Raw genomic sequence first — 25,485 nt, forward strand, 5'->3', positions numbered from 1 at the left:
TCACACATAGGTAATAAGTAGCAGCTGATGACTGCTTACATGGGATTACCGCTTTTAATCCTCCAAATAGCCCTATGAGGCCAGTACTATGCTCACTCCTATCTGGTATATAAGAAAAGAGAAGCACAAGGAAGTTGAATGACATGCTGCAGTTCTCACGTGCACAAGTGGAAGAGCCTGGATTTGAACTCACAGGTCTGTGTCAGAGCCTTCGCCCTTCGCCTGTCCTGCAACCCCACTGCCAGGGTAGTGTGTCCTGTACACAAGGGGAATGGTGGGCCAAGAAGCAAGTAACTCTAAGGGACAAATCTAAAATGACAACTCACTTGTGTGTTTTGTTAAGCTAGAATAGGCAAATTTTGTGAACAACATGGGAGTGAAAATTATCTAGTATAAAGAAGTGGGTGTTATCCCCCTGAGAACAGACCAGAGATCCCAGGAGTTCCTTCTTGCCTCTGGAAAGTCCCAAGCATTCCAGCCTCTCCAGGTGCACCCAGCACAGGTGTGTCAGAGTGGAGAGAGGCCGGACTCTCTGGCCACATAGGCAGCCTCAATGACCGAATGATCTATCAGTCTTAGTTCCTACAGTCCTGGTTGAACTAATGAGATGATGCATGGAAACCACAACCTCTGATGTGTCCCTCAGGGCACCATGAACCTTTTATTCATGGAAAGAATCACAAGTCTTAGCTGTAAGTGTATGTGTTTTCTTTTGTCTCCCTTTTAAAACTCAAAACTCAGTAATGATGACTAGATTTGACTGGGTTTTTTGTTTTCTTGGTTGTTGTTGTTCACTATTGTATCCTCGGCATTGAGCACATGTCCCTCAGAGACCATCTTTTATAATATCATCCTTTAACACAGGAAGAAGCTGAGGCTGAAAGAGCCAAAGGATTTCCCTGAGATCACAGGGTGAACAGCAGGTCCAATGCCAGCCCTGGTCTCCTGGAGCCCAGCCTGAGGCTTTACCACTGTTCTCTGCCTCATTGTGGGGTGAGCACCTGAGTAAAGTCTTCATGTGAGCTCAAAACATGAGAAAACTTCAGGGGTATAGAAAATACTAGTTGGTCTAAATACCCATTTCCTTCTCTCTCACATAATAGTTCTGGGAGTTTTAGACCAGAAATTGGATTCTAATCCCAGCCTCCATTCATGCTTGATGGCACCATGTGACCAGGTGGTAGCCAATGGGAGATGAGCACAAGTGATGTAACCAATTTTAGGTTGTGCTTTTCTTTCCCCTCTTCTCATCTGGATGGAATGCTGATGAGTCCGAGAGCCCTGCATGAGAATGAAGTCACATCTTGAGGGCTGGGAAAGAGGACCAGTGCCTGATGCCTTGAAGTCACTAGTCCAGTTCTAGTAACTTCTCTTGCATTTCTTTCTAGGACTACAAAACTCATAAACTTAAATTTCTAGGGCTACAAAACTCAAATACATAAACATATTTACGTATTACCACCTTAAAAAGTAAAGTACATTCCATCCTCAAGGCATTTGTGATGAGATATATATTATTCCAAGGAAATGATATCCAATAGAGAGGTGCCAACAGAGTCTAGTAAAATAAATGAGGAGATGTAATGAGAGGTTTATCTACTACTAATTACATTGAGAGAGAAAAATTCCTAGGAAAAGCAACTGAGAGGAGACTACAAGTATAGATGGGTTTTCCTAATTTGCCATCAAATCTCATTTTCAGCTTTTCTACATTCCTCTGTGTCCTGTTGATTTGCCTCCCCATTGGGCTCATTTTCCCTCTTGCCGGAAACAAATCAGTTTCACTAAAAGAGAGATGTTGACAGGAAGCCAGGAAGGCTGGTCAACAACCTTAATTGCTCTAACCACTCACCCTTTAGTTGAGACATTGTTAGTTGAAGCAGCCTCCACCTTTGTTTTTCCCATGTAAACTTTTGTTTATCCTGGCTAAGATGTTTTCCCCAAAGCCTCAATAAAAGGGATGGCAGGGCCAGAGCAGTGAGTTAGTTCTCCCACTAGAGGTGGACTACCGCCTGGCCCCCCATTTCGCCAAATTGAATTTCTTCAAGTCTCCTTTCATTTGTGTGCGGCCCTTCTCCAGAACTCGAACCCTGAACCAGAACCCTGGACCACGCGGGACGTGGAAAGGGATTCCTACACCCTCTGGCTCCTGGTTCCTCCCAGGAAAGGGTGACACTAACAGGTGATTGGAGGGCAGGAGAGTGGTAATTGAGGTTTTAACTCTATGGCTCTCTACTGTGAGTGGGCCATGGTGGTGGTAACCTACTTAAGGATATAGCTTCTTTCTGTTGGCCTCTTATGGTCACAGTAATGATCACAACTACAGCCATAGCCCTCCCTGTTCGGACAATTTATCTTTCCCTCTATCTTTCAGGATGCCCAATTGCAATAGCTCCTTATTATGACTTGTCTTTAGGGGTCTCTGTATTCTCTATTGATTTCCCTTAGTCTTGCTTACCCCTTAGTACTAAACTCTCTTTTATTACCCATTAGTGTGTGCCTTGTGGTTTTTTTTCCCTCGGACAAGCCAGCTGCAAACGTATAACAAACAAACAAACAAACAAACAAACAAACCCTTTGAACAGCAAAACAGCAAGGTAATGTGAGAAATCTGAGGTTATTAACAACAATTCAGGTTTGAAAACAATGTCTGTGAAGCAGAAAGGACCTAGTTGGTCCCATGTATCTCCCACAATCTAAGTTACTAGCACCCAAAGCTTCCCTGAGGGAGCTTCATGTCTGTAGACTCTCCTTCATGGGTGCCCATGGCTCCTTGCACGGTCCACCCCAAAATACAATCCTGAGCATGTGGACTAAGAGGGAGAATACAAAACTACCTTTGAAAGGAGATAGTTCTGAGCTGACTCTTACCTGAGCACCATCTTCTAGTTGAAGGTGGTGAGTAGAAAGAGAGGAGCTTTCCAGGGAGTGCCGAACACCAGAGAATGCTCTCCTACCCCTGGAAAAGAGGTGTCTGCAGGAGCAGGAGTGGAACCTGATGACCAAGAGAGGTTTATCAAGATGCTGGCAGCCCCTGTGACTTCCTGCACAAGGAGCACTGGCAAATGAGATTCTGGGGATGTGAGACAAGGACCTCAGGAGATGTTTCTCACTTGCCCTGAGCCCAGTGATTTATCTCTTCCTCTCTCCATTTTATCCCATCTGGTCCCCCTCCTGTGAGGAATGTTTGAACTGGATTCTGTCACTGCCCATAGTGAGCCTGTGCAGGAAGCCCACCCACTAAGCAAACTCTTCCATAGCTAAGAAGAGTTGGGCATTCAGGGTCCTGTCTGTCCTGGCTCATCCAATCTGTTTCCACTTACTTCCAGAAGTAATATATGCATATTAATTTATCTAAGAGGACACCATAGTATGTAAAATGAAATGTAAATTCCTTCCTAATCTCATTCCTCAATAGTAACCAATGTTTACAGTTTCCATTATAACTCTTTTACAAGTAATTTTATAGCTTTTAATTACAAAACTACATTTCTATTTTTGATTTATCAACACCAACAACAGTGTATATTGTGTTCCTTTTTAAAATATAAGGAAACTAATGCTCTAACCAGTTTGGCTCAGTGGATAGAGCATCAGCCTGCAGAGTAAAAGGTTTCAGGTTCGATTCCGGTCACGGGCATGTACCTTGGTTGTGGGCACATCCCCAGTAGGAGGTGTGTAGGAGGCAGCTGATTGATCTTTCTCTCTCATCGATGTTTCTAACTCTCTATCCCTCTCCCTTCCTCTCTGTAAAAAAAAAAAAAAAAAAAAAAAAATCAATAAAATAGATTTTTAAAAAAGAAAAAGAAAGAAAATGATTTCGCTTATAAAAAATATATATAAGGAAACTAGTTGCCCAGTGCACAAAATTTGTGCATGGTGGGGGGTGTCCCTCAGCCCTGCCTGCACCCTCTCCCATCTGGGACCCCTCAGGGGATGTCTCACTGCCAGCTTAGGCCCGAACCCCCTCACAATCTGGGACCACTGGCTCTTAACTGCTCACCTGCCTGCTTGCTTGATCGCCCCTAACCACTCTGCCTGCCAGCCTTCTCGTCCCCAACTGCACCTCCCTGATGGCCTGATCACCCCCAATTACCCCCCCATTGGACTGATCACCCCCAACTGCACCTCCTGCCAGCCTGATTACCCCCAACTGCCCTCCCCTCCTGGCCTGATCGCCCCTAACCTCCTCTGTCTTGGCCCTGCCACCATGGCTTTGTCCGGAAGGTCTCATGGTCTAATTAGCATATTACCCTTTTATTAGTATAGATAGGATATGACATACTGTCATAACTATAACATATCTACCAGTATTACTCTAGAAGAATATGTACTTCATGCAATAGGAAGGCATCTAATACATTACATTGTATATGTTGTAAGTAGTAGGAAATACTGTATTCGTAGCAATAATATACACCCTGTGACTTCCCTTCCTGATTTGGGAATGGTTCCCCAGTTCTTTGAACGTTTCCTGGTCCCTGATGTTTTTTGTGTGTGTTTTTTTGGTCATTCAGTGTAATTTTTATTTACTGTTTATTGCACATGATTTGAGGTCTTTAATTTCTAACCACCAAAGATTCAAAGGACTATTTTTTCCGTGAAGTTTAACATTAACATTAATGAATTCATGTATTCATGTGTTTTTATTGTAAATGTCTGAATTATTCACATTGCCATAGATCCTGAACTCATAAGCAGAATGAATTCTGCTGGACCATGCACAGGCTGGCAGCAGGCCAGGAAGCCACTCTGCAAGCAAACAGATACTCTGCATAAGGAGAAAAGTCATAGCACAACATTTAATGTCCAACTTGAGTCACCTCAGAATGTTACATATATTGACTTCTTAATTTATATAGTATCAGGAACTCAACTGCTTGGTTGGTGACAGGGTTGACCTGGTTTTAGGAGGATTATTCCTGAAATAAATAAGGAAAGGGGGGCTCAGTCTTTATTCTTGGTTGTTTGCTCCTCCCCAGCACCTTCATCTTTCTTCTCGTCCTCAGCTTCTTGGGCATCTTCTCCTTCACCTTCACCCCCTTTTTCCTCCTTTGTGTCCTCTAATTCTTCCTTGGCACCTTCTTCCTTTTCCTCAGCCTCTTCCTTCTTCTTCTCCTCCTCTTCAGCTTCTCCTTCAGAGGGGGGTTCATCCTTAGCTTCCTTGCTTTTGCAGCCTCAGTGGTCTCCTCTGTTGAGAGTGGGAATTTTTGAGCATTCCAGAGAGGCCGTGGACTATGCCCCAGATAGAATTGTCAGTGCTGACACTAGGCCAGGCCTTGAGATATGGTCTCATGGCCCCTTCCCAGCACATAGGCCTTCTTTCACAGAACACTGTCAGCTTTCTGAAGAACAGGATGACCCTGTGAATAACATGGTTGTCATTGGCATGATCCTGACGTTGCTTGGGAAAAACTGTTTTGTCTTGGGTTACTTGTTCTGTAAAAACCGGATGTGGTTAATGTGCTTAAAAAGCGGTCCTACACAAAGGGTCGCGGCTGCTCTCTGGTCTCCCTGCATGGAGAATGGCAGAGCAGTCGCCGGGTCGTCCGGCCACCCGGCTAATAAAGGCTCCCTAAATTTTAATTTGGTCTGGGCTCCAGTGGTCATTCACTCGCATCTGCTCCACAACATCCTCCACCTCGATCTGCTCCTCCTGGACGTGGCTGGTATATTAAGAAGGGAAGGAGCAAGCAGACATCAAGTAGGAGCTGGTCTGTAAACCACCGTAGTCAGGTTGGCCAAAGACCTGGGAACTCTGGGAGTAGCCGCTGGCTATGCTTCCCACGCTGGTGAAACTGAGCCAGATCTCCTCACCTTCCAAGAGTTTCCTGTAAGCTGCAACGTCAATGTCCAAAGCCATCTTCACATTGAGGAGGTCCTGGTATTTTTTTAAAAATATCATGCCATTTCACTCTTTGTAGTTTTCAACTCATTTTCTAATTTGTTGATTGTGTCCTGCATAGCACTAATGTCGGCGTTCTGCTTATCCTCCAGCTCTTGCAGCTGCTTTTCCAGTGCTTCGTTCATGCCCCGGCATGCTTTGATCTCCAGGGTCTTGGCCTTGAGTAGGCGGTGGCTCTCAGACATCTCATCCTTGGCAGTGAGCACCGCTTCGGTGTTCTTGGCAGTGCTCTTGGTCAGCATGGTGAAGTGGCTCTTGAACCTTTCTTCAGCATTCTGCATGTTCTTGGCAGCCAGCTTCTCGTACTGGGTGCGGATGTCCTTGAGCTCAGCAGAGAGATTGGGCTTGGAGAACATGTCCATCTCCACCGAGATCTGAGCGTACTGGATCTGCGCCTGCAGCTCGGCGATCTCCTCTTCGTGCACCTTCTTCAGAAAGGCGATGTCGTCCATCAGGCTGTTGATGCACTTTTCGAGCTCGGCGCCAGGGAGAGCTTCCTTGTCTGCACCTTTGCGTGCCTCGAACAGCCAGCCCTCGGTGTCCTGGAGGTTTAACACCTGTTCCTCTTAGCACACCTGCAGGTTGCTCCCAGCCCCTCCCGAGCTGTGATGCCTCCTAATGGGGTCCTGAGGCTGCACCCCCATCCCACTGCCCTCTCCTTGCCGGAGACCAGAGCACAGTGGGGTGGGGCACAGGTGTCCCATTTTCTTTAAAATGTTCAACCTGTGCCCACTCCACCGGTGTCCACAGGCAGTCTGGGGGCAGACAGTGATCCTGAAGGTGGCTTGACACCCTGCCAGAGCTCAGCCATGATGGTCTGGGATGAGACAGCCCCGCCAGGCCTTGTGGCTTCGACTTGGACCCACTTCCTTAACCAGGGATCTGGCGCTGGGTGGGCAGCAGCAGTGCTTCCTCCCTAGCCCACGCTGGAGCAGGTCCCTGTTGCTGGGAACAAATTACAGCATGTAATAATTACAAGAGTTCTGTCAAAAGATTGATGGTACTTGGGGGGCTCACTAAGGGTGAGCCACATATGTAGTTTACCTGTTGGAAATGGCTAAATGGCACTTCCCCCAAATCTGAATAGGATAATTGTCTGCTGCCAGACAGCTTAGGGCATTTTATTGCCTCCTGTTGGCCAAACACCTGAACAGCTGTAGGCTATTTCCCAATCTGACAATTTCCTTTGATACCTTACCCTTTGAAGTATATTATCTCCACCTTGCCTTAGGATAAATTGTGTTAATAAAAGCAGGGTCCTGAGTGAAGGAGGAGAGTCTTCAGTTCCTTTAGCTGGAGATCCTCTGACCCCCAATGCCTTTCAAAATTATCTTTTGTCTCCGGACTCTTTAATCATCTATGCCCCGCCCCTTTCTCCAGAATGCTGAACCCTTTGTAAGGCTGGGAAAAGAATCCCAGCACCCTGTGGTTTCAGATCTGAACTCTGAGGGCCTCCCCAGGTGGCAGCGGCCCTGAGCCTGCTGCCTCTCCCTCAATCCCGCCAAGGCTTGCTTCTCACACTTGCTTCTCATACTTGCTTCTCACACTTGCTGAAAACCTTCTTGGTCCACTTGCCATAGTAATCAGTTTGGGCTGAAAGGACTGGGGACTCAGGCGGGCCTCAGGGGACTGGGTGCCACCATCTTGTGACTATGGGCACCACCATCTTTGTGATGGAGTGATGGTTAATTTGCATATTACCCTTTTGTTAGATAGGAATAGTGGGGGGGGAAAATGGCATGGGAGTAAGTGGAAGCTTCACTGACACGCTCTCAGAACCAAACTGTAATTACAACTAAAATAAAAACAACAACAATACCCTGAATAATCAAGTGAGGACTAGATGGAGAGACCCCTGATAACCAAGGATGGAAAATGGAGACTGCATAGAGCAGTGGTTCTCAACCTTTTTAATGCCACGACCCTTTAAAACAGTTCCTCATGTTGTGGTGACCCCCAACCATAAAATTATTTTCGTTGCAACTTCACAACTGTAATTTTGCTACTGTTAATGAATCATAATGTAAATATCTGTGTTTTCCAATGGTCTTAGGCTCTACAGTCCAGGGTTAGGAGTTTTGGGTTTAGAGCTTGGAAGGCAGACACCCTGGTTTTCTGACCCATAGGTTGAGAACCGCTAGCAGTGTCGCCTAAGACCATCGGAAAACACAGATATTTACATTATGATTCATTAACAGTAGCAAAATTACAGTTATGAAGTAGCAATGAAAATAATTTTATGGTTGGGGGTCACCACAACATGAGGAACTGTATTAAAGGGTCGCGGCATTAGGAAGGTTGAGAACCACTGGAAAGACTGGTAGAAAGGGCAGAGCCAGGAAAGGGCAGGTCAGGCTCCCACAGACAGAAGCTGAATTTCTGGAAAGATATCTCAGCTGTGGGGTGTTGCCACTGAGAACTCCTTCCCAAGATGGGCCCCCAGAAGAGAGGACCAGAACTGAGAAAGTTGCTCATGTAACATCTGGCTGTGTACTAGTAAAGCAGCAGGGTTGTTGTCTGCCAAGGAAAGATGACTAGAAATGCAGGCACCTTCTTAAGGGGACAATGCACAAAATTTTATGTGCATCCATTCACCTTGTTCTCTGGAAGAGAGAGGGCAGACTGTAGTGGAGTTGTGTGAGCAGAGTCCAGAGTTAGGAGTTTTGGGTTTAGAGCTTGGAAGGCAGACACCCTGGTTTTCTGTGCAGAGCCATTCCCTCACACTGCAGAGATCATCTCTCTCAGGCAGACCTTTGTTATCCAGGTAAGTTATTGCCTGGTGGGGAAGACAGTTGACCCACGGTGTGGAGTTTCTGAGGCCCATTAAGAGACTGAGAATAGCAATTAGCCTCCAAGTAGAAGCACTGAAGGAAAACCACTCACCACTATGTGGCAATTGCCTGAGGACTACTCAAGACATAATCCAATCAGTGTCTCTGGAGGCATATGAGGGTCTCTGGAGGTTTTGAGTCTTTGCCTGATCTAATTAGTCAGAAAAAGGGTTTGGCACTGTCCTGCACTAGCTATTGGGAAGCATAGCAGATTTACCTAATACATAGTCCCAAATCCAAATAGGCAGCCAAAATGGGGAAACAAAAAACTATCTCCCAAATGAAAGAACAAGAGAATTCTCCTGAAGAAGAGATAAATGAAAAGGAGATAAGAAATTTATCTGATATAGAGTTTGGAATAATGATGGTAAAGATGCTCAACAGCATGAGAAAACATATAGTAACTATGAAAAAAGAACAGTCAGAAATAAAAAATGACATAGCACAAAAGAGAACACATTGGAAGGAATACATAGCAGATTAGGGGAAGCTGAGGATCTAAAACATAAAGGAACTCATACAACTTAGCAAAAGGAAGACAAACAATCCAGTGAAAAAATAGGTAAAGGACCTAAATAAACACTTCTCCAAAATGGACATAAAGATGGCCAAGAGACATATGAAAAAATGCTCAAAGTCACTCATCATCAGAGAGATGCAAATTAAAATAACAATGATGTATTGCCTCATATCTGTCAGAATGGTCACCATCAATAAAGCAACAAATGACAAGTGCTGGCAAGAATGTGGAGAGACCCAGTTCTTTTCTGCTTCACAGACATTGTTTTGAACCCTGAATTGTTGTTAATAACCTCAGGTTTCACACATTACCTTGCTGTTCTATGAACATATTTGTACACTGCTGGTGGGAATACAGACTGGTGCAGCCATTATGGAAAACAGTATGGAGTTTCCTCAAAAAATTAAATATGGAATTGCCATTTGACCTAGTGATCCCACTTTTAGGAATATATCCTAAGAAACATAAAACACCAATCAGAAAGAAGGTATGCACCCCTATGATCATAGCAGCACATTGTATAATAGCTAAGATGTGGAAATAGCCGGAGTGTCCATGAGTAGATGAGTGGATGAAAAAGCTGTGCTACATTTATACCATGGTATACTATGCAGCAGTAAAATAGAAGAATCTCTTACCCTATGAGACAGCATGGAGGGACCTGTAGATTATCATGCTACGTGAAATTAGTCAGTTAGAGAAAGACATGTATCACATGATTACACTCAAAATGTGGAATCTAAGTAACAAAATAAACTGATAACAGAGTGGGTCCAGAGACATGGAAGCATGGAACAGAGTGCAGAATCTGTGAGGGAAGGTGGGGGAAGGTGGGTCGGTGGGAGGTAATCAACCAAAGACCTTGTATGCCTAACCCATGGACACAGACAATAGGGTGGTGAAGGCCTGGGGGAGTGGGCAGGTGGGGTGGGGTAGGGGGGAGAGACATGGACAGATGGGGTCAATAGGGGAAAAAAGGGAACATTTGTAATACTTTCAACAATAAAACTTAAAAAAAAAAGTATCGATATGGGTACATCAATTTCAATAAATGTGCCACATTAATGAAAGATGTTAGTATTAAGATAAACTCTGTGGGGAATTAGGAATGGGGGGGGACTATAGAAATCTTCTGTACTGTTTTTCTTTAAAAGTGCTCTAAAATATAAAATCTATTAAAATGAATAAGCAAACCAGCAACTGAATAAATATTTACAATACACATAACTAACGAAAGCTCCATTCTGCATATATCAAAACTCCTACAAATAAATAATGAGAAAGGGCAACACTTAATAAAAATTGGCAAAACTGAAAAAGACACTTCAAGAAATACAAGTAACCAACAAGCTCATGAAAGGATGCTCATGCTTGAAAAGGTTGAAAATGGTGAAAACAATGCACTTAAAGATGGTGACTCAAATATGGCGATGGGGATTTAGCATAGACTTGACTTGAAAATCACCATACTTTCATTCATTAATTCACTTATTCAACAGCATTTATTATGCTAAGGAGCCAGTCTAAGGCCTGCCAAAATCATCAAAGACTGCTCACAGGGGCCCGATTGAACTTTAATTTGTTTAATTTTAGAGACATTGTAGGAGAATGACCACAAAAACTTGTCAAAAATGTAATGTTCATGTAGCTTCTATCAAGTGCAGTGATGAAAGAAATTTGGACTTTTCCTGTGCTTCATTCATCTTCTGCTGTAGGTAGGATTCTTCAAATGTGACAGTAGTCCTGGACCCCAGAGATGGCAAAGCTTCCATGAGGATGAGGTCAAGACCCTGGGTGAGGCAGTCCTAGGACCTTGCACTCTGTGTTTGTTTAACAGGCACTGTCTCACTTCAACCTCAGGAGCTGGATTATTATCTTAATTGTTTTAATTCAGGGGCCCAAAGGGAAAACACAGTAATAAAACCAATCAAATGAGAGGGACAAAGCTGGCTTTCAAAGTCACACCTGTCTGAACAAAGCAAGACTCTGACTCAGGACACCAGACTTCCTGAGATGAACTGGGTTTCCCCAGGAAGGCTTTCTCCAGGTTCATCCACCTCAGGAGTGTCCTTCAGAGCCCTCTGGGGAACCAGCCTCAGGGTGTGTCTCCACTTCCACCATCGCTGCCTGAAGGAAAAAACGAAGAAGTAAATGGTGGGGTTGGCACAGCTGTTGACACAGAATAGGGGAACTGCCACCAAGAAATGAGGAACGAAGGCATCGAAATCTCTTTGATACCAGAGTAAGAGGAACCAGTGGATGCCGAAGGGCAGGCCGCAGAGGAGGAAGACCAGCACCGTGAGCACGAAGGTCCACATACAGCCTGGTCAGCTGTACCTGCTGGGAGCCAAACAGAAGTCTGATCATCAAGGTCAGGCTGGACCTAGAGAGAAGCACAAATAACAACATAAGCCACACTACATTAATGAAATCCAACACTGTACACCAAACATTTTGTATATTCCTACTCAGGAGGCCAGAGTAGTTCCCTTACAGGATGCTCAGCAGCAGGGACAGGATCCAGAGCAGGTGTCCGAGGTGGTGGCAGCGGTACCAGATGGGCCACCGGATAGACCAGCAGTGCTCTGTGCTAATGACTGAGAAAGCTCTTGCCTGAGATGTAGGCAAAGACAGACACAGTCATGAAAAAGTGCGGGATGAATATGCAGATGAGATAGAAGTTCCTGATGAGTGTCTCCAGGGCATCTATAATATAAGAGCAGAGTAAGTGGAAGTTGGCATCTGCCAGGTTGAGGATGTAGATGGAGAAGGCGTTCCTGCGCATGCGGAAGCCCAGGAGCCAGAGCACCACCGCGTTCCCTGCCAGCCCCACGAGGGCCACGATGGGTGTCAGTAATTCCAGGTTTAGGAACTCCGTGTTGAAAGTTTGTTCTCCTCCACTTATTGATGTGAGTTGGCTGCTCCAGGCTGTGACAGATGGATTCATGCTCGGGAACCCTCCACTGGTGCCACTGGAACTGAAAAAAGACTTGAGTACCTGGTGCCTGATCAGTGAGTGTCCTGGCCACCCTGATATATGGGAATTACTGTCTGTGTTACAGAAATTATGATACCAAAGGCTTTACTGCCTTGGAATCCTGGAACCTGGATTCAAACCCAGTTCTCTCTGACTCTAGAGTCGGGGCTCTCTCTATGCAACATGGACCATCTTCTGACATGGGAATATTCTGTAGTCCAAATACCTCCACTCATAGTCGGAGACTATGTCATGTCTTCTAGAGGCAGGAGGAGCATAGTCTGGACAGGTAATGTGGGATGACAGCAGGACTCTGAGCTCATCATTGCTTCTGTCCTGCAACTGAGATTTCCTTTCAAGGGCTCAAAGTGGAAGCCCTGGCCCTGACCTCTGGGCTATCTCAGTGACTGAGAATGTCCATCCTCCAGAAAGAAGATCGTGATTTTGGGTTATAAATGAAGTATAATCTCTTGCTATGAGGGGTATGAACATGACCTGTCCTCTTGTGTTAGAAATGGCGGAGTGTGTCATCTTTATGAAGACAGGAAGTACTTTTCTCCTGAACAGTGGTGTGCCTAGTGGGACAATGTTTAAATCACTCTTATAATGGATTTCTTCCTAGAGCAGCGAAAATAATAACAGTGTACTCCCATTTTAAAAGACACACACCAAAAAAACTACATTTTATTATCAAGGCATTTATGATGATAGCAAGAGTTTATTCCAAAAAGTGACACCCAATAGAGAGGTGCAAAGAGTAAAAAAAAAAACAAACTGAGGAGGTACAATGAGAAATTGAGCCAAACATATCAAGAGACAGAGAGAGAGAGAGAGAGAGAGAGAGGGCGAGAGAGAGAGAGAGAGAGAGAGAGAGAGAGAGCAGGAAAACCAACTATTGGGAGACAATAAGAAGGGATGGATTTTCTTCATTTGATGTCAAATCTCATTTCCAGCTTCTCTACCCTCCTCTGCAACTTGGGAGACAGGCCTCATTCCCCTCACCACTGGACCCCTTTTCCTGTGGCTCCTGGGTGATCTCAGGAAGGAGAGACACTGGCAGGTGGTTGGAAGGCAGGAAGAGGGCAGGTTTCAACTCCCTGGCTCTCTGCTGTCAGGCTGTGAGTTGGCCATGATGGTGTTACTCTACCTAAGGACATAGCCAATGTCTGGTTGCCTTTCTTATGGTCAAAATGACAACCACTGCTACAGCCACAGCCCTCCCTGTGTTCTGGTAACTTATCTTTCCCTTTACATTTCAGGATGTGCAAGAGCAATAGGTCCCTGTTATTACTAATCTTTAGGAGCCTCTCTATCTTTATCAATTTCCCTTAGTCCTGCTCACCGCTTTGTACATATTCCCTTTATTAAACTCTCTTCAATACTCATTAGTTTATGCTTTGTGTTTCATGCTGGAACAAGAAAGATACAAACATATATCAAACAAACAAACAAATCCATGGAACAGCAAGGTAATGTGTGCAAGCTGAGTTATTAACAACAATTCATGTTTGAAAATATTATCTCTGAAGCAGAAAGGACGTGGGTCCCTCACAGCCTAAGCTACTAGCACCCAAAGCTTTCCTGAGGGAGCTTCATGTCTCTGAACTCTCTTTCAGGGCATCCCATGGCTTCTTCACGCTCCACCCCAAGATACACTCGTGACCATGTGGACTAAGAGGGAGAAAACAAAATTGCCTTTGAAAGAAGATAGTTCTGAGCCGACTCTTACATGAGCACCATCTTCTAGTTGAAGGTGGTGAGTAGAAAAAGAGGAGCTTTCCAGGGAGTGCTGAACACCAGAGAATGCTCTCCTACCACTGGAAAGGAGGTGTCTGCAGGAGCAGAAGTGGAACCTGATGACCAAGAGAGGTTTATGAAGATGTTGGGCAGCCCCTGTGACTTCCTGCCCAAAAGGCACTGGCAAATGAGCTTCTGGAGATGTGAGACAAGCACCTCACGAGATGCTTCTCACTTGCCCTAAGTTCAATGACTTATTTCTTCCTCTCTCCATCTTACCCCATCTGATCCCCTTCCAGTGAGGAATGGCGGAACTGGAGCCTGTCATTGTCCACTGTGGGCAATGTGAGCTTGCATAGCTAAAGAAGTGTTTGCTTGGCATTCAGGGCCTGCATGGCCTGGCTTATCTGATCTGTTTCCATTTACTCCCAGGAGGAATGTATGCACATTAGTTTATTTCAGAGGACACAAGAGTATATAAAATAAAAATGTAAAACTCTCCTAATCTCAATCATCAATAGCAACCAATGTTTAGAGTTCCCATTTTAACTCTTTTACAATTTATTTTATAGTTTTGTGTAATGAAACCTTCTTTCTGGTTGTGACTTGTAGATATCAGCACTTGGCCCTTTTAACAGATAAAGAATTTAGCACACCACATGCACGACTTGTCACCTCTCGCTCTCTCCCATAGGACATATGTAGCTAGATTATTTTCACATGATGTGGGGATAACCAGTGTTTTCAGCTTTAGCTCCTATGACTTCCTTTCATGTGCCCATGCCGCAGCCAAATTGAGTTACATGGTCTTTCCTGAAAAAAATTAACTAAAAAGCACTTGAAACAATGAGAGAAACTTATTCACTCATTTCTGTGTTTTCCCAACTCTACTAGTACTGTGTGCCTATACTGTGCCAGATCCAGGCAGAGAAGATGCTGTGGTCCAATGCTACTAGAGGACCTTTAACAGGTCCAATTTCCTTGATTGTGCTTATCTAAGGATATCATTTTCCCTAAACCTAGACAACCCAATGAGATTAGAGGTAGGCCAACTAACCTATTCCAGCTTTTAACCTGTAGAATGCCCCCCAAGCACAGCACTAAGCATGAATTTAAGGTGACTGTATTCTGTGAGAACCATATGGGATTTTCCTTTAACTTATTAAATACTAGAGGCTCGGTGCATAAAAATTCATGCATTGGGGGGGGGCACTCCCTCAGCCCAGCCTGCCCCCTCTCACAGTCCAGGAGCCCTCAGAGGTGGGAGGCGACCCTGCGATCAGGGGAAGGTGATGCTCCCATCACACCTCTGCTGCTTCCACTGCCGGCAGCACAAGCCTCAGCCGGCCCTGGTTACCTGAGCCTTGGGCGGCCCTGGGCGGCTGGGCAGCCACCATCACAGGCTTGCCTGCACCTCAGGCTGGCCCTGGGCAGCTGGGGGGCTGAGAGGACTGAGGGATGCCGGAGGCAGGCGTGTGGAGTGGCTGGGCCCACCCAGGGGTGGGCCTGGCCTTCCCGTGTACCTCTACCCTGGCAGGGCTGATGGGATTGGGTGCTGCCATCTTGTGGCTATGGGCACCGCCATCTTTGAGGATGTGACAGTCAATTAGCATATTCCCTCCTTATTGGCTGTGTGTGCTGCCATCTTTGTGACAGTGTGAGGGTCAATTGTCATATTTTCTCTTTATTAAATAGGATTACCTCAGAAGTCAATAATATATGAGAGGCTTCACATGAATTAACTCCTGATGTTCATGAAATATTTAGTCATATTTGGCACCTGGCTGAGTCCTTTTCATCTGTTTTATAATTTACTAGAGGCCTGGTGCATGAAATTTGAGTACTGGGAATGTGTGTGTCCCTCAGCCCAGCCTGCACCCTCTCTAATCTGGGACCCCTTGAGAGATGTCCAACTGCCCGGTGGGATCAGGCCTAAAAGGGCAGTCAGACATCCCTCTCACAATCCAGGATTGCTGGCTCCCAACTTCTTGCCTGCCTGCCTACCTGATTGGCTCTAACCGCTTCTGCCTGCCAGCCTGATCAGTCCCTAACCACTCCCCTGCCAGCCTGATTGCCCCTAACTGCCCTCCCCTGCCATCCTGGTCACCCTTAATTGCCCTCCCTTGCCAGCCTGTTTGCCCATAACTTCCCTCCCCTGCCAGCCCAATTGCCCCTAACTGCCCTCCCCTGCAGTCCTGGTTCCCCCCCAACTGTCCTCCCATACAGGCCTGGTCACCCCAACTGCCCTCCCCTGCAGGCCAGGTCCCTCCCAACTGCCCGCCCCTGCAGGCTTAGACCCTCCCAACTGCCCTCCCCTGCTGGCCTGATCGCCCACAACTGCCCACCCCTGCTGGCCATCTTGGATTAGCCATCTTGTGTTGGCCATCTTGTGTTCACATGGGGGCAGTCATCTTTAACCACATGGAAGCGGCCATCATGTGTGTTGGAGTAATGGTCAATTTGCATATTACCTCTTTATTATATAGGATTCCCCACTATGATCCTATAAGCAGATGATTTCACCACATTTTAAAATAAGTTAACTGAGGCTTGGAGAGGAGAGCAGATCTGCAAAACCAGGACATCTGACTGGGATTCTTTCTGTGGCAATGAAGATTGAAAAGAAAAAGCATTCAATAAAGAAATTCAGATCACATGAGAAATTTATTGGTAATGTCAAGGACGATGGAGAGGTATAATGTTTGGACTAATGCTTTCTCTGAGAAAAACTGGAACAGCCAGATAAAAAAACAACCTATTTGAAGAGATTGGGGGATCACTGAAGCATTTTGGGGCTGAGGCTGAGAGAAGACTTTCACAGCCTGGCAGGGCAGCAGTGAGTCTCAAAGTTATTTCAGACTGATCAGGACAACGGGTTTCATCCCTGGAAGCATTTACAGGGTTTCCCCAGGAAGGCTTTCTCCAGGTTCATCCACCTCAGGAATGTCATCCAGAGCCCTCTGGAGAAGCAGCCTCAGGGTATGTCGCCGCTTCCACCATTGCTGCCTGAAGGAGCCAACGAAGAAGTAAATGATGGGGTTGGCACAGCTGTTGACACAGGACATGGGTACTACAAACTCGTAAAGATAATCGTAGGAATTAAGATGTTTTTGAAGCCAGAATAAGAGGAACCAGATGATGCCCAAGGGCAGGCCGCAGAGGAGAAAGACCAGCACTGTGAGCAAGATGGTCACATAGAGCCGGGTGGGTGGCACCCGGTTGGAGCCACACAGCAGTCTGGTCATCAGGGCCAGGCTGGACCCAGAGAGAAGCACAAATAACAAAATCAGCCACGCCACAGTGATGAAATCAAACACTGGACACCAAACTTCATGCTCATTTTCACTCAGGAAGCCACAGTAGTTCCCTTCCAGCATGCTCAGCAGCAGGGACAGGGCCCAGAGCAGGGCACACATGATGCTAGATAGTTTTCTGGGGCGGCGGCAGCGGTACCAGATGGGCCACAGGACAGACATGCAGCGCTCTGTGCTAATGGCGCTGAGAAAACTCAGGCCTGAGATGTAGGCTAAGATTGACACAGGCGAGAGAAAGTTTTCCATTACTCTAAGGACAAAATCTAAGTCGAAAAATGAAGCTAGGGTAATTATGAATTGGTAGCAGAGAAAGACAAAGTCGGCCCCCGCCAGGTTGAAGATGTAGACAGAGAAGGCGTTCCTGCGCATGCGGAAGCCCAGGAGCCAGAGCACCATCGCGTTCCCTGCCAGCCCCACCAGGGCCACGATGACTGTCAGTAATTGCAGGATTATGAACTCTGTATAATGTTGATCACTTCCATTGGTTGGGGTGAGCTCGGTCTCCCAGGCTGTGACAGTCATATCCATGCTCAGAAAGGCTTCAGTTGTGGGCCTGGAAACAAAACAAGATTTGAGCACCTGCTCTATTACCACTGATCCTCATGGCCACCCTGTCTGTGGCAATTGGAGGTTTCCAGAGATTAAGATTGTTCCTGAACCACACAGTCTTGGAGTTCTGGAACCTGAATTTAAGCCCAATTCTCTCTAAATCTTAGAGCCTGGGCTTGTTCTACTGCAACATGGACCCTCCATGTCCAACCTCCCCACTCACCATCCAGCCCATGACATGTGCCCTGGAGGCAGGAAGAGAAGAGTCTGCACAGGTCCTGTGGAGGACAACAGGTTCTGAGTTCCCCAGTACTTGTGCTCTGGGAGAGTGGCTTTCATTTGACAGCAGGCTGTCAGAAGCCCCAGGGCAATCTCAGTGACTGTGAGTGGTCTACTCACAGGGAGAAAGGAGGTTATGATTTAGGCTCATGAAGGGAATGAGACCCCTTGTTAGGACAGAGTGAGGACACCCAAAGCTCTTGCATTAGAAATGTCCCAGTGTGTCTTCTTTATGAGGATAGACAGTGATTAGTCTTCCCCCCTGTCGAGTCCCCAGGACCTAAGTCTGTGTGGGAACACAATGGGGCTGTCAATAAAATTTTAATCCACAAATGAATGAATGAATGAATGAATGAACGAATGAGGAGCCAACTCATGTAACAAAAGGAAAATTCCCTTTCTAAGTATTTATTCTGTGAAAAGCTCTTATGTGTTCAAAAGAATTTTTATATGCCTGCAGACATCTCCTATCCAGGTGGGAGAGGATTCAGAGCTGAATTAAATTTCTCTGCATTGTAGAGGAGAAAGAAGCCATTTTGGGAAGGAGAAAGACAGAGGTGACCAAGGGTGTGAATAGAGGTAATTGGGATAGAAATACAGAAGGGGCTTTATTAACATATTTTCCTATGATACATGTAATAGGAAAGCCCCGAATTGTCCCTATATGTGATTTGGAGTAGAGATTTCTTTGCAGATCAAAGCATTTGTGTTAGAGAATTTCTCCTGGTCGTGGTGCAGGTAAGAAGTGCTTAGTTCTATTTTACAAAGGGCTTTGGATGAAAAGAGGGACGCTCTTGCAGAATTTAGGTGAGATACACAAATCAACTCACACATAGGTAATAAGTAGCAGCTGATGAGTGGTTACATGGGATTACCTCTTTTAATTCTCCACATAGCCCTATGAGGCCAGTACTATGCTTACTCCCATCTGGCATAAAGGAAAAGACAAGCACAAGGAGGCTGAATGACATGCTCCAGTTCTCACGTGCACAAGTGGAAGAGCCTGGATCTGAACCCATAGGACTGTGTCGGAGTCTTCACCCTTCCCCTTCCCTACAGCCCCACTACCAGGGTGGTGTGTCTGGTACACATGAGGGGTGGTGGGGCAGGAAGCAAGTAACTCTTAGGGACAAATCTAAAATGGAAACTCACTTGTGTGTTTTATTAAGCTAGAATAGGCAAATTTTATATATAACAATGGAGTGAAAATTATCCATTGTGGAAGAAGAAGTGGGTGGAATCCAGCTGAGAACAGACCAGAGATTTCAGGAGCTCCTTCTTCCCTCTGGACAGATCTAATCAGTCAATTCTTGCCTGATTCAGCCAGCACAGGATCACCCAGTAGAACTGAACGTGCGACCCTTCAATCTGTAGGATGCCGCTCTAACCACTGAGTCAAACCTGCTAGGGTTTGTCTCCCTTTTTAAACTCAAAACTTCATAAAGATGACTCAGTCTGTCTGGTTTTTGTCTTTTTTTTCTTGGTTATTGTTCACTATTGTATCCTCGGCATTGAGCACATGTCCCTTAGAGACCTTCTATACTAATAAAAGCCTACGTGGTGTCATGCTCTCATGTGCAACGTCATCATAAGATGGCCACCACAAGATGGCCATCACAAGATGGCCACCACAAGATGGCTGTCACAAGATGGCTGCCACAAGATAGCCACAAGCTATCTTGGAGACCGGGCCTGGCAGCCGCTCAGTGCATTAAGGCCTGGGGGTCCCACGGCTCTGCCTGGTGTGGAGGAGGCTGGTCCCAGCATCTCCGTTGCCTTGCATGGAGGAGGCGGGTCCTGGTTGAGGAGGTGGGTCACGGCAGGGGAGGGAAGTTGTGGGCAATCAGGCCAGCAGGTAAGGCAATTGGGGGCGATCTGGTCAGCAGGGGAGGTTAGTTGGGGGCCATCAAGCTGGCAGGAGAGCAGTTGGGCATCCATCAGGCCAGTGGTGGTGTGGTTAGGGGGCGATCAGGCAAGCAGGCAGGTTAGTGGTTAGGAGCCAAGGTCCCGGATTGCAAGGGGGAAGTCTGACTGCCTAAACTGTTAGTCAGACATCCCCCGAAGGGTCCCAGATTGGAGAGGGTGCAGGCTTGGCTGAGGGACCCCACCCGCCAGTGCACGACTTTTGTGCACTGGGCCTATAGCCTATTATAATATTGTCCTTTAATACAGGAAGAAGCTGAGGCTGAAAGAGCCAAAGGATTTTCCCTTAGATAACAGGGTGAAAAGCAGGTCCAATGCCTGCCAATGGGAGGTGAGTACAGGTGATGTAACTAATTTTTGGTTGTGCTTTTCTTTCCCCTTTTCTCCTCTGGATGGAATGTTGATGAGCATAGGAGCCTTGCATGAGAATGAAGTCAACTCTCTAGGGCTGGAGAGCAGTGATTTGAAAGAGCAAAGGTGTCTGATGCCTTGGAGACACCAGTCAAGTTATAGTAACCTCTCCTGTATTTCTTTTTAGGGCACCAAAATCATATATTGAAATTCTTAAAAATATTTGTTTCCAAAACCCTTGAAAAATGCACTTTCTATCCTCAAGACATTTATGATGAGAGAGATATTATTTCAAAGAAGTGAAACTCAGTAGGAGGTGCCAAAGATCAAATAAATGAGATGTAATAACAAGTTGATCTAATCACAGTGAGAGAGAAAAAGTCCTAGGAAAAAGAACTAAGAAGAGGCTATAAGAAAAGTGGATTCTCTTCATTTGATGTCAAATTTCATTTCCAGGTTCTCTACCCTCCTCTGTTTCCTGGGAGGACACATCTCTTTGCTTCACCACTGGGATCCCTTTCCCTCTGGCTCCTGGTTGCTTTCAGGAAAGGTGACACTGACAGCTGATTGGAGGGCAGGAGAGGGTGATTGAGGTTTTAATTCCCTGCTTCTCTGCTGTCAGGCTGTGAGTTTGCCATGGTGGTGTTACTCTACCTAAGGAGAGAGCCCCTGTGGGCCATTTTTTGGTCATAGTGATGATCACTGCTACAGCCACAGCCCTCCCTGTGGTCTGGCAACTTATCTTTCCCTTAACACTTCAGGATGCGCAATGCAAACAGCTCCTTATCATGATTTACCTTTAGGGGCCTCTGTATCCTCTATTGATTTCCTTTAGTCCTGCTCACCCTTTATACACAGTCTTTTTATTAAAATCTCTTCAATTTCCCTATTTGTTTGTATCTTGTGTTTTTGGCTGGGACAGGAAAGATAAATGCATATAACAAACAACTGAACAAACAAACTCATAGAACAGCAAGGTAATGTGTGAAACTTGAGGTTATTAACAACAATTCATATTTGAAAACAATGTATGTGAAGGAGACAGTACTTGGGTCCTTCACAGCCTAAGCTACCAGCACTCATAGCTTCCCTGAAGGAATTTCATGTCTTTGGACTCTCCTTCATGGGTGCCCATGGCTCCTTGCATGCTGCACCCCAAGATGCAGTCGTGACCATGTCGACTAAGAGGTAGAAAACAAAGATAGTTCTGAGCCAACTCTTACCTTAGCACCATCTTCTAGGTGAAGGTGGTGAGTAGAAAAAGAGGAGCTTTCCAGGAGTGCTGAACACCAGAGAATGCCCTCCTACTCCTGGATAGGATGTGTCTGCAGGAGCAGGAGTGGAACCTAATGACCAAGAGAGGCTTATCAAGATGCTGGGCAGCCCCTGTGACTTCCTGCACAAGGGGCCCTGGCAAGTGAGATTCTGGAGATGTGAGACAAGGGCCTCACGAGATGCTTCTCACTTGCCCTAAGTTCAATGACTTATCTCTTCCTCTCTCCGTCTTACCCCATCTGGTCCTCCTCCAATGAGGAATGGCTGAACTGGAGCCTGTCACTGCCCACTGTGGGTGTGTGCAAGAAGCCCACCCAACAGGCAGTGAGCTTGCATAGTTAAAGAAGAGTTTGCTTGGCATTCAGGGCCTTCATGGTCTGCCTCATCTGATCTGTTTCCATTTACTCCCAGGAGGAATGTATGCACATTAGTTTACTTCAGAGGACACAAGAGTATATAAAATAAAAATGTAAAGACTCTCCTAATCTCAATCGCCAATGGCAACTGATGTTTATAGTTCCTATTTTAACTCTTTGACAAGTTATTTTATAGCTTTTTGTAATGAAACCTCCTTTTATTTGTGACTTATCGATATCAACACTTGTGTATATAGTGTTCTCTTTTATATTTTATTTTTCTTATCTATTTTATATATGTACATATCTTACCATTGTCCCCCCCCCCCCACCCCACTCCCATACATGCCCTCACCCCCCAGTGTTTTGCATTCATTGGTTATGCTTATATGCATGCATACAAGTCCTTTGGTTGATCTCTTATCTCCAACACCTCTCCCTAACCTTCCCACTGTAATTTGACAGTCTGTTTGATGCTTTACTGTCTCTGTATCTATCTTTTTGTTCATCAGTTTATAATGTTTATTATTATCCATAAATGAGTGAGATCATGTGGTATTTTTCTTTCATTGACTGGCTTATTTCACTTAGCATAATGTTCTCCAATTCCATCCAGGTTGCTGCAAATGATGAGAATTCCTTCTTTTTTATGGCAGCATAGTATTCCATTGTGTAGTTGTACCATAGTTTTCTGATCCAATCATCTGTTGATGGGCACTTAGGCTGTTTCCAAATCTTAGCTATTGTAGATTGTGCTATTATGAACATAGGGTTGCATATATCCTTTCTGATTGGTGTTTCCAGTTTCTTAGGATATATTCCTAGGAGTGGGATTACTGGGTCAAATGGGAGTTCCATTTTTAGTTTTTTTGAGGAAACTCCATACTGTTCTCCACAGTGGCTGCACCAGTCTGCATTCCCACCAGCAGTGCACCAGGGTTCCTTTTTCTCTGCATCCTTGCCAACACTTGTCATTTGTTGATTTGTTGATGATAGCCATTCTGGCTGGTGTGAGATGGTACCGCATTGTCGTTTTGATTTGCATCTCTCGGATAATTAGTGACTTTGAGCATGTTTTCATGTGTCTCTTGGCCTTCCTTCTGTCTTCTTTTGAAAAGTATCTATTTAGATCCGTTGCCCATTTTTTTATTGGATCATTTATCTTCCTTTTATTAAGTTGTATAAGTTGCCTGTAAATGTTGGAGATTAAACCTTTATCAGTGATAACATTTGCAAATATGTTCTCCCATAGTGTGGGCTTTCTTGTTGTTTTGTTGATGGTTTCTTTTGCTGTGCAAAAGCTTTTTATTTTGATGTAGTCCCATTTGTTTATTTTCTCTTTAGCTTCCATTGCCCTAGGGGCAGAATCAGTGAAAAAATTCTTTCGGCATATGTCTGTGATTTTGCTGCCTGTGGATTCCTCTAGTATTTTTATGGTTTCCCGTCTTATGTTTAAGTCCTGTATCCATTTTGAGTTTATTTTTGTGTATGGTGTAAGTTGGTGATCTAGTTTCATTTTTTTGCATGTATCTGTCCAATTTTCCAAACACCATTTATTGAAGAGACTATCTTGACTCCATTGTATGTTCATGCCTCCTTTGTCAAATATTAATTGAGCATAGTGATTTGGGTCGATATCTGGATTCTCTATTCTATTCCATTGATCTACATGTCTGTTCTTGTGCCAGTACCAGGCTGTTTTGAGAAGAGTGGCTTTGTAATACAGCTTGAAATCTGGTATTGAGATCCCTCCTACTTTATTCTTCTTTCTCAGGATTGCTGTGGCTATTCGGGGTCTTTTTTTTTTTATTCCAGATGAATTTTTGGAGAGTTCTTTCTAGGTCTGTGAAATATGCCATTGGTATTTTAATGGGGAGTGCTTTGAATCTATAGATTGCTTTGGGTAGAATGGACATTTTAATGATGTTGATTCTACCAATCCATGAACATGGTATGTTCTTCCATCTGTTTACGTCTTCCTCTATCTCTTTTTTCAGTGTCCTGTAGTTTTCTGTGTATAGGTCTTTTACCTCCTTAGTTAAGTTTATTCCTAGGTATCTTAATTTTTTTGGTGTGATGGTAAATGGGATTGCTTTTTTAGTCTCTCTGTCTGTAAGCTCACTATTGGTATATAGAAAGGCCATAGATTTCTTGGCGTTAATTTTGTATCCTGCTACATTGCCAAATTCATTTATTAAGTCTATTAGTTTTTTTATGGAGTCTTTTGGTTTTTTTATGTACAATATCATGTCATCTGCAAATAAGAACAGCTTCACTTCTTCTTTTCCAATTTGGATGCCTTTTATTTCTTCTTCTTGCCTAATTGCAATGGCTAATACTTCCAGTACTATGTCAAACAGGAGTGGTGAGAGTGGGCATCCCTGTCTTGTTCCTGTTCTTAGGGGAAATGGTTTTAGTTTTTGCCTATTGAGTATGATGTTTGCTGTGGGTTTATCATATATAGCTTTTATTATGTTGAGGTATGATCCTTCTATTCCCACCTTGTTGAGAGTTTTTATCAAGAAAGGTGTTGGGTTTTGTCAAATGCTTTTTCTGCATTAATTAATATGACTATGTGATTTTTATCTCTCAATTTGTTTATGTGATGTATCGCATTTATTGGTTTGTGGATATTGTACCATCCTTGCATTTCTGGGATAAATCCTACTTGGTCATGGTGTATGGTCTTTCTGATGTACTGCTGGAGCCAATTTGCTAGAATTTTGTTGAGGATTTTGGCATCTATGTTCATGAGAGATATTGGCCTGTAATTCTCTTTCATTGTGTTGTCTTTATCTGGTTTTGGTATTAGGGTGATGCTGGCTTCATAGAAGGAGCTTGGAAGTGTTCCTTCTTCTTGAATTTTTTGGAATAGTCTGAGGAGGATAGGTTTTAGTTCTTCCTTGAATGTTTGATAAATCTCTCCTGTGAAGCTTGTTTGCCGGAAGCTTTTTGATGACTACTTCAATTTCTTCTATAGTTACTGGCCTATTGAGCTGTTTAGATTCTTTCTGATTGAGTTTTGGGAGGTTATATTTTTCTAGGAATATGTCCATTTCCTCCAGGTTGTCCAGTTTGTTGGAAGAGAGTTGTTCATAGTATTTTTTAACAATCCTTTGTATTTCTCTGGGGTCTGTTGTTATTTCACCTCTTTTATTTCTGATTTTGCTTATTTGGGTCCTCTCTCTTTGCTTCTTGGTGAGCCTGGCTAGAGATTCATCAATCTTGTTTATCTTTTCAAAGAACCAGCTCTTGGTTTTGTTGATCTTTTGTATTGTTTCTTTGGTCTCTATGTTGTTTATCTCCACTCTGATCTTTATTATTTCCTTCCTTCTGCTTACACTGGGCTTTTCTTGTTGCTCTTTTTCTAACTCTTTGAGTTGTAGGGTTAGATAACTTATTATCATTATTTCTTGCTTTTTGCAGTAGGCTTGTAGAGCTATAAACTTCCCTCTCAAGACTGCTTTC

At 44.6% G+C, this 25,485-nt stretch overlaps 1 protein-coding gene and 2 pseudogenes across 1 annotated transcript; all 3 read right to left on the reverse strand.

Annotated features, from left to right (window-relative positions):
• Positions 1 to 5,674: 5,674 nt before the first annotated feature.
• LOC129151319 (neurofilament light polypeptide-like) lies at positions 5,675 to 6,716 on the reverse strand (annotated as a pseudogene).
• A 4,531-nt stretch (positions 6,717 to 11,247) lies between these two features.
• On the reverse strand, positions 11,248 to 12,218 carry LOC114234253 (mas-related G-protein coupled receptor member X2-like; annotated as a pseudogene).
• Positions 12,219 to 16,638: 4,420 nt separating this feature from the next.
• Positions 16,639 to 21,700, reverse strand: LOC103292788 (mas-related G-protein coupled receptor member X2-like). The gene is made up of 2 exons (XM_008149043.3): positions 21,610 to 21,700; positions 16,639 to 17,837 (listed from the first exon to the last, which is right to left on the reverse strand). The coding sequence occupies exons 1-2, from the start codon at positions 21,618 to 21,620 to the stop codon at positions 16,865 to 16,867; spliced, it is 984 nt and encodes a 327-aa protein (XP_008147265.2). The 5' UTR covers positions 21,621 to 21,700; the 3' UTR covers positions 16,639 to 16,864.
• Positions 21,701 to 25,485: the final 3,785 nt, after the last annotated feature.

The sequence above is a fragment of the Eptesicus fuscus genome, chromosome 13 (genome assembly GCF_027574615.1).
Source record: "Eptesicus fuscus isolate TK198812 chromosome 13, DD_ASM_mEF_20220401, whole genome shotgun sequence".
In the NCBI taxonomy this organism is placed as follows: Eukaryota; Metazoa; Chordata; class Mammalia; order Chiroptera; family Vespertilionidae; genus Eptesicus; species Eptesicus fuscus.